Genomic DNA, 8995 nt, shown 5'->3' with positions numbered 1-8995 from the left:
AGTGTCAATTTGTGTCTCAAACTGAACCTTCAAGACCTATAACATTTTAGGCCAAATGTACTTCAGGGAAAAATATGTTCACACATTAATATACCCCAAGGTTTATATTTTCATTATAATAAATTATCTTTAATATGCAAATAACATCTCAGAAAGCTGAATCTCAGTAACAATCTAGCAAACCAATTTGAATTGAGAATACCATCTTCTCTATCCATTTTGACCCAGAATTGACAGAGCTATATTATTTATATATAAATAATATCTAAATTACGCCAATATTATCAGTTTCATACCTAAAATAATAAATAATTTTAAGCACCAAAGCATATTTCCTTCAAAGTTACATCTAAAATATTACATGGCCAATCTCATTTAAAAAAAATATTTAAAAAGCCTCAAAATTGAAATCTCTCTATAAAAGGAATGACAGGTGCTTTGCAAAATTTGACAAAGACCTCTAACCTCCTTTCCAATTGCAGTGTCCCAAAGCAGTAGACCATGTGCTTTAGGAAGGCTGCTAATAAGAACTAAAGTCTGGAGACAGACACACTGGAGTTTAACCAGAAGGTTAGACTCCCTGGAGCACTCATAGTAAGAACTGACAGTTCACAGCAGAAAAAAAGACATAAATGGGCCATTCTTCCCTTTCAATATGCCAACTAGATAGGAGGGAAATCTAATAGGCAAAGGAAAAAAACAGGCTTGGAGACACAGGTGGGAAACCTGTGTTCTATCAGCTGTTACTCAAGCTACTGAATCAGACACATTTATGAACCATGTATCCAAAGTAGGATTCAGACGCTCTAGGCCAGTTAAGGTTCCAGGGTATAGCTGGCATGGAAAACAAAGGACAAAGAAAAACAGTAGGCAAGCAGAGTCCTCATCTCAGTTTGAACAAAGAACCTTCATGCTAACAGAATGGTAGTGATTCACATTTTATTTCTGAGTTAAGGTCTAAGAGATCTAAGAGAATAATAATGGTTTCAGGAAAAAAAGGACCAAGACTTAAGTACCTAAAAGAGAATTTCTTAGATGAAGCCATGTCACTAAACAAGTGTCCTGGATGATATACAAAGAAATGTCCCCATATTAGACATATCCCAACGGTTGACTGAATGTCAGCTGGGACACAAATAAGAGGAAAACACTCAGGTTATTAGCTTTTCGTTTCAGGGGGATGGCAGGGTGAGTAGAGAGGGATCAACTAATGCAATTTGACTACGCTGAAGAATTCTGCCTGATGCAGTACAGGAAAACCAAAATGGTCAATTTTGTGGAATTATATTTGTGTTTCTATTTAGGGACACATTTCCTGTTTAAATGCCACAGCTGCACATGACAAGAGGAAATTCATCCCCAAAAAGGATCCATGTGGGTTAATTTTTAAGTAAACAGTCTCTGTGGCCCATGGAAACCATGACAAGTTAAATTTTTATTTTTGCCTTAACTCCTATACTAAACATGGTCTAATTTCTGAGAAGTAACAATGGTGATTGATCGCATTCAAGGGTAGATGTCCCATCTAATAAGTCTCACTCCTCCCTCCTCCTCACTGCCCTTCAGGATGCAGAGTCTCGGACAATACCTGTTCTCTCTAGACCCTTCATGTTTTCACCTCTCCAGATTCAGACTAAATCTTAAGTCCACTAAATAATTCTGTCTCCTGCCTAAATGTCCATCACAACTATCACACATGCTCACATAGCCTCCTTTCCTGAAACCCATTTGAATAGAAAACAGGTGAAAGACTTTCTAAGATACTCTTGTGTAGTCAGCAGCTGCAGGGCAAGACTGGGCAGAGGTAGGACTGTGTCAAATGGAATTAACAGAAGAATGTTTGAGAGATATAATCAAAAAGGCTAAATGCTGTAAATAATCCCCTCAGGAAGTGAAGGGGGGTTATTAAATAAGTCTAGAAGGACATTTTCTAACACAAGAAAAAGGCCAGGAGTTAAGGATTAGACATAAATTACCCCCTAGTATGGCTCAAAGGTTCTGGAGTGAGACTCGTTGGAGGAGACCAAATGCTGTACAAGTAAATTTAGCTGGTCCAGAGGCCTAGACTCTCTTACTCTCAGCTAAAAAACAAAACATGCTTACAGTAGGCCTGCTTGTAAGTTTGAGGATTAATCTGTAAATAAGCTAAAACAGAACTAGAATGTAGTATTACAGAAGGTCTTCACAAGAATATTCACAAAAAAGTTAGAATATTGCATAGAAAAGTGTACTGTAGTATGCTTTGTAACCCTAGGCTTTATTAATTAAACAAAACAAAACAAACAAACAAACAAAAACTCTTCATAAGCCTAGAATGCGTGATTGTGAATTCAGAATGATCAAATCTGCAGATTTTGCAGTTGAATCTCAGAAGATCCTGAAGTTCTTTATGCTTAGAATCATGATTAAATTTGCCCTTTGAAAGTTCAGGATGACACAGTTTAACAGTGTCTTTATAAGGATTTGGGCTATATGAGCCCAGGGCCAATTCTATGGTCCTCTGCCCTCTCTGCATAGAAGAGTTGACCAGTACATTCAGACATATGAAATCACTGCTACTGTTTTTAAACCTTAGCTGTTTTCCTCCTCTTCTCATGTTAGTCAAATATTCAGCAAGCTAATATCTGCCTGTCCTTTCAACAGTGATATTTGCATAGCTCATTTAAAAGTAAAAGAAAATGTTTTAAAGAGCATTTATGTTAACTGGGCAATAGGATGGGAAACTCTTAATCCCCCTTATAATACGCATCAATTGAGTCCGAGTTAAAATACACCACAGTGACAGTGATATCATCCCTGTACATCCTTGCCAGGTCCTCTGGCAAGGTCAGCATTGCTGTCAGTCGCTCTGGCTCCATCTCTCCATACTCGTTGCTCCCAATGGCATGCCTGATCAGGTGTGTGGCTGCATTTTGGTCAGCTGCATGGAGCCCACTAACTTTCCTCTGCAGCAGCAGACTCTGCATGAGCCCCAGGTTGGCGGGTCTTTGGGCCAGGTCTGGCTTGTGGCAACCTGCCTTGGACAGGTGCCCCACCACCAGTCTTACCACATCCTCATTGTCCAGCATGTCCCACAGGCCATCGGAGGCCAGCACAAGGAACTTATCCTGGGGCCTCAGCCTGTGGTATGTAACCTCAGGTTTGGCAGTCAGGTAGGGTGGAGTATAGTAGTGTGGGGGGGTGAACTGGTAAATGTTGAGGGCCTCAGTATCAAAGCCCCTTTCTAGGACGTTGCGCTGCAGCTCTTTACTCCACTTCAGCTGAACATCCCCAAAGGCCCTGCAGGGCATGAGGACACCCAGCAATCTGTCATCTATGATGACTGTCTTGTCCTCTGACTCAGGGTGTTCCCTTTTAAGCCGGGATAGCTCAGCTGGATTCCAGGCATTGTGGTCGTGGGTAAGGGGTAGACAAGACCACATACCATTGTCCTCCTGAACACCAAGGATGGCCCGGCAGTCACCAGCATTTGCTACATGCAAGTGAACTCCGTTGACATGGGCCATGCAAGCTGTTGCCCCAGAGAAGGCAACCTGGAGTGATAGGTTCTTTGTCACTTCATCTTCCAGGGGAGCCTGGATTTCCAGTGAGATATCAGAATCCAGTCTCTGGAACGAGTACATTAATGCTTCCTCAATGCTCAGTCCCAATTCCATGTGTAGGTCAAGTAGCTCCTGCCAATAGACACGGAGGTGGTCAAGATGCACTGAAGTGATATCTTTATAGATACTGTCCCCAGGATGTTTGAGCCACTGCAGGATGGGCAGCAGGGGCTTCATGTTCTCCATTGCTCCCTCCATCTGCTCCAAGGTTTGGTGGGACATCAGGGACACTGCCACATAATAGAAGAGCCTCTCGCTCACTGCTTGTGCACATGCATGGCCACCATGTCCATCAAAGATGCCAAACATCAGTCCACTGGTCTGCAAGCAAGAGGCTATACCTCTCCGGTCCTCCACTGGGGAATTGGCAGCTAGCTGATTGCTCTCAAACCGCAACACTGAATTTGGGACTCCACTGTTGAAGTCAAGGATCTTGTGGGCTGATTCACCAGCGCGAAGCACTTCGTTTACCTGCTCAGGACTGAGCTGCAAGTGGAAATCCTCTTCCTCCGTTGATGTGTGTCTGTAAGCTTTCTGTAGAGCGAAGCTACCACAAGGGGAACTGTTTTTCAGCGTTGGTGGCACCCAGGAAAAGAGCTTCCATTTCGATTGATTCCTATTTGAAATACACCTTGAGTATAAGCGTCTTCCCCCTTGGAATGTGGCAATGTGGTTCCTTGCAGAATTTAAGATCCAGTAGGACACAGTACTTGACATTCTGAATATAAACTAGCAAACGGGAATTTTTTTTAAGCCTGAAAATTAAAGAGTTTAAGAAAGTTTCAAAATTTCTTAAAAATATCAACTTCTGAAACATTTAATTTGCTAGTATCCTAAACAAAAATGATTTAAGCAATTTAGAAGAGTTGATTAAATTCAAAAGGCTAAGTAAGTGTCCCTATTCCTCATTATAACACATAATCACATTCTACAAATTTGAGAAACAGGTTTTATATATTTTCTGCTTTTACAGGGTCACTGAAGGCCTCCCTTCTCCCTACTAGCCAACTCAGGGTCTCTTTTTCCTCTCCTTCCCAAATTCTTTCTCTTGCTAGACCCTATTGTCTAGCTCCCATGTACACAACCTCCCCAGCACTCAAAATATTCATTTAGATATCTGCTTCCTTACTAGTCTATAAGCTCCATGTGTTTAAAAACTATTAACTATCTTACCATTAGTTCTTCAGTGTCTAGCCCTGTACCTGGCACACAATAAGTTCTTAAATATTGGCTAAATGTGACATTTTCAGAGGCCCAGTAATTATCTGTCTAGCATTGGATATACTGCATAATCTGAACTCCAGTTATCCATGGGTGGGATGGTAATAATGCCAGTCTAACAGAGTTTAGTGAAGATTTAATAAAATATGATCCTTTTGCTTAGAAAAAAGCAGTTATTTTTGTCATTAAGTATATATTCCTCCATGCTGTTCTTGTAACTTTGAATCTGGCTTTCCTGTTATGAGCATTTTGTGTGTGTGTGCGTGTGTGTGTTCTAATCCACTGAATGAATATGTAATATGCCTCAATTGACTTATCTAATGCTAAGGACTTAGAGGTTGTTTCCACTAACCTGTTATTTGTAAAACACCTAACCACATGGCCTTATGCAGCAACCTTTTTCTTACTTAGGTTTTAATCTACTTATTCCCAAATGAGGATTCAGTAGATCAAAGGGCTTGGACTCATTGCCAACACTGATTTCTAAAAAGCTTCACATCTGCCTCCAGAGAGGCATGAAAGAAACAGTTTCATAGTGCCTTTTCCAGCCTTGGTGGTATTTTTCCTTGGGCAACGAGGAAAAAAAAAAAAAAAAAAAAAAACTGCTCCAGCCATTATAATTAGCTTCTCTCAGATGACCCGGGAGGGAGGAAGGGCATTTCCCACGTGTTTTCAGATTTCATTATGAAATCTGCCCTCTCTGAGTTTGTCCGGATTTCGAGAGCCCCAGCACTGAGGACAGTACCCACCCCGCTAAACTTGGGGACAGGAGAGGTCAGTCAGGAGCACAGAGGGCTTCGGACACTTCCGGGCTCAGCAGAGCCGGCAGGCAGCAGCTGGGACCCAATTTCACGTCTCTAAAAAAAAAAAAAGACAGGTCTGGAGTTCAAGTCTATGATCCCTGCCTTATAGCCCGGGCTCCAGAATCTACTAAGCCCGATGCCCCTCAAACCCGGGCGCGGCCACGTCCCAGCTAGATGCTCCCAGCCACCCCACCGACTTGGTGCCTCTGAGTCTCCACTTCCCAGGTTGTACAAGATGGGAACTCGGTCAGGACGCCAAGCTCAAAGGGTGCTGCAGGCATAAAACTGCTAGTGTGGGTGTCGCGGTCCACAGCCGAGTGAGTCCTCGGCCAGCCCGCAGGCCCATGTGGCGCGTGCGTGCGAGTGGGGTGACCGTGACCGTGGGCCCAGCTTGTCCCTCCCGGCTACGGGCCCGCCCTCTAACCTCCCCTCACCCCATTCGGCTCTCCGCCCCAACACCTAAGGCCGCGCCGAGCGCGGGAGAGAGCCAGGCGCCGGCGAGGGCTGGCAGGAAAGGAGGCGTCCACATCTCGGGTCATCCCCTTCCTTACCTCGAACCTCCCTTTTCTCACCAGCTAGCTCGCTGCCGCCTTCTCGGTCACCTCAGCTGCGCGCTTGCGCACAGTGCAGCGGCAGCAGCCTCTCGGGTCCCACTTCCCGAGAACCGGCCCTAGAAGAGAACAAGCTCCAGAAGAAAGCCCCGCCCGAAATTCCTGATTGGTTTATCTTCGGAGGCGGGTCCTTGACGAACAGTAATATTGCCCAATGACTGAAGAGGACAAGAAGCCGGCAGAGAGGCGTGACTGGGAGGAGCTAACACCGCCCTCCACCTTATCCGTCCGGATTCTGACAGTACCTGAGAGCTGGGCTACCTGACCCGGCAGTCACGAGACTGAGTCCCGCCACTACGTAACGGCTGCGCTTTGCACACCCCGAACCTAGCGGCCAATCCGGTTCCTTACTGTTAATATCCCCTGGCTTCCTATTCCTGTGTCGACCCCTCTCCTAAGTATCGCACCTGTAAAATATTCAACAACTTGGACACCTGCTCCATGGGTGCCTTAAGCAAAACTTGCCCTGAACTTAACTTCCTACCAAACCCTCTCCTCTCCTAACCCAATAATGGCCTCATCATCTGCCCAGAGATCCAAGTCAAAAACCCTGGGGGTAACCTCGAAGCCTCCTTCTTCCTCCCCACAATCAGTTACGAATTTTGTCAAGCCCACTTTCTAAATACCTGTCCACCCATCCATTTACCTCCAGCTCCTCCATCCTATTCCAAGTCCTGGTCTTCCTACCAACTTAGTGATTTTTCTTTCTTTCTTTCTTTCTTTCTTTCTTTTTTTTTTTTTTTTTTTTTTTGGACTGGGGATTGAACCCAAAGATGTTCTACCACTGAGCTACATTCCCAGGCTTTTTTATTTTTTATTTTACCCAGGCTGGCCTTGATCTTGCAATCCTGCCTCAGCCTCCTGAGTCGCTGGGATTCCAGGAGTGTTCTATCCCTAGAACACTACCACAAATTTTGACTACTCATTCTTTACAGAGCAGCCAAAATAACCCTTCTTAAAAAACAAAAACAAAACAAAAAAAAAAAACACCTGCTCCAAAATCTTCATTGGCTCCCCACCAACCACTGCCTTGAACTCACAATTACACTGGCCTGTCACTGACAAGTATAACAGCAAGATTAGTGGTTGGCAGGTTAAGAAAGGCAGAGAACATCAGATATTCCCCTCAGGCCCTTCTGGTACTAACATTGTGAGATTCCTGTCATTATCTGCTTCCTTACAAATTATTTTAATAAAACTCTACTAACTGTGGAAAGTCAAATGGAGTCCTTCCTTGCAGGCAGAGGAAAGGTTACTTAGAATTCTGAGAATGGGATCTTCAGGAAGGAAGTCACAATGGTTTACCTGAGGAGCCTGGCCAGCCTATCTGGACCCAAGGATATGCCTGCAGGAAAACTTGTCCTGGATGATATTTGTACTGCCACTCAGGCTTTTCTGGAAATACTAAGTAGGGATTTACAATATCTATCCTCTTGGGGGTGAGGGCTGCTGTTTCAGACTTGTACTAAAATAACTCTAACTCTAAAAATGGGTGTGAGGCAACCAGGAAGCACACTTTTGTTGTTGTTTTTTGTACAAATAGTTCATTTGAGGTTACAGAGGGTTATCCTTCAGGACAGATGCAGCAGAGTATAATTGCTCAAACTGCAGGCCCTGGACTGAGTCCTAGAGACACACAGATGGTCCCCACCACTTTCCTGAGAAATATCACATCACTCTACTAAGCCTCAAACAACAGAGTTTTTCTAAGTTACCACATACCCCACTTCCAAATAAAAATGTACCCTTGAGGATATTATATTGTCTTAGCTTCTTTGCTGCTGCAAATAAAAGGACCCAAGCAGAACAACTGTAGAGGAGAAGTTTATTTGAGGGCTCATGATTTCAGGGGTGTTAGTCCATGGAAGGGGCTCCATTCCTCAGGGCTAGAAGTGAGGCAGAACATCAGGGTGAAAGAGTGTGGTAGAGGGAAGCCACTCACATGGTGATCAGAAAGCAGGGAGAGCAACTCTACTTACCATATACAAATATATACCCCAAAGCCATGCCCAATTCCTGTTTCTTCCAGCCACACACTACAACTTCAGTTACCAATCAGTTAATCTCTATCAGGGGATTAATTCACTGATTGGGTTAAGACTCTTATAACCCAATCATTTCTCCTCTGAACCTTCTTGCATTGTCTCACACATGAGTTTTGAGGGACACCTTACATTCAAACCATAATATTCTGCCCCTGGTCCCCCAAACTCACAACCATCTCACAATGCAAAATACATTTAGTCCATCCCCAAGAGTCCCCATAATCTCAACAGTTCCGAGATTGCTCAAAATTCAAGTCCAAAGTCTTCTCTGAGGCTCAAGGCAATCTCCATGTGAACTCTTGTAAAATTAAAAGCAATTTACGAGTATCCAATATATAAAGGTTCAGAGTACAAACAAGTCCTGTAGCTCCACCTCGGCATCTAGGGCACATAGCCTTGTGAGGTTCTCTCCACAGGGCTTGAGTAGCTCTGCCCCTGTTCCCCTGTGGCCTTGTTTGTTGCAGCCCAAGTGGTCTTTCCGTTGGCTTGTGTCTGCTCAATTTCTGTAGCTTTCCTAGGACAATATCCCACATTACTGGCATTTCTTAATCTTGGGTGTCTCCACTGCAGCTTTGGCTTCCTCCTCACTTCTCCACACTTGGACTTCTCAGGAGGTTCCTGCAGGGACTGTAACCCTCCTGCACTTTGTCTGGCCTCCCACACCTTCCTTTGAAATCTTGGTGGAAGCCTCTTTGAATCCCTAACTCCAGTAT

The 8995-nt window shown here is 44.1% G+C and overlaps 1 protein-coding gene across 2 annotated transcripts; it reads right to left on the bottom strand.

Moving 5' to 3' along the window:
• Positions 1–2241: 2241 nt before the first annotated feature.
• On the bottom strand, positions 2242–6285 carry Pdp2 (pyruvate dehydrogenase phosphatase catalytic subunit 2). Of its 2 annotated transcripts, XM_026392642.2 has the most exons (3): positions 6178–6285; positions 5573–5680; positions 2242–4357 (listed from the first exon to the last, which is right to left on the bottom strand). In XM_026392642.2, the coding sequence occupies exon 3, from the start codon at positions 4317–4319 to the stop codon at positions 2727–2729; it is 1593 nt and encodes a 530-aa protein (XP_026248427.1). In that variant the 5' UTR covers positions 4320–4357; positions 5573–5680; positions 6178–6285; the 3' UTR covers positions 2242–2726. The 2 variants fall into 2 exon arrangements, with proteins under 2 accessions (XP_026248427.1, XP_026248428.1); XM_026392643.2 differs by lacking the exon at positions 5573–5680.
• Positions 6286–8995: the final 2710 nt, after the last annotated feature.

This window comes from Urocitellus parryii, chromosome 15 (assembly GCF_045843805.1).
Source record: "Urocitellus parryii isolate mUroPar1 chromosome 15, mUroPar1.hap1, whole genome shotgun sequence".
Classification (NCBI taxonomy): domain Eukaryota; kingdom Metazoa; phylum Chordata; class Mammalia; order Rodentia; family Sciuridae; genus Urocitellus; species Urocitellus parryii.
The sequence above is the reverse complement of the archived record's forward strand: the minus strand, read 5'-3'. Positions and strand labels throughout refer to the sequence as shown.

Coding starts and splice junctions, on each gene's coding strand:
- Pdp2 (XM_026392642.2), bottom strand. CDS start 4,319: ATGTCAAGTACTGTGTCCTACTGGATCTTAAATTCTGCAAGGAACCAC.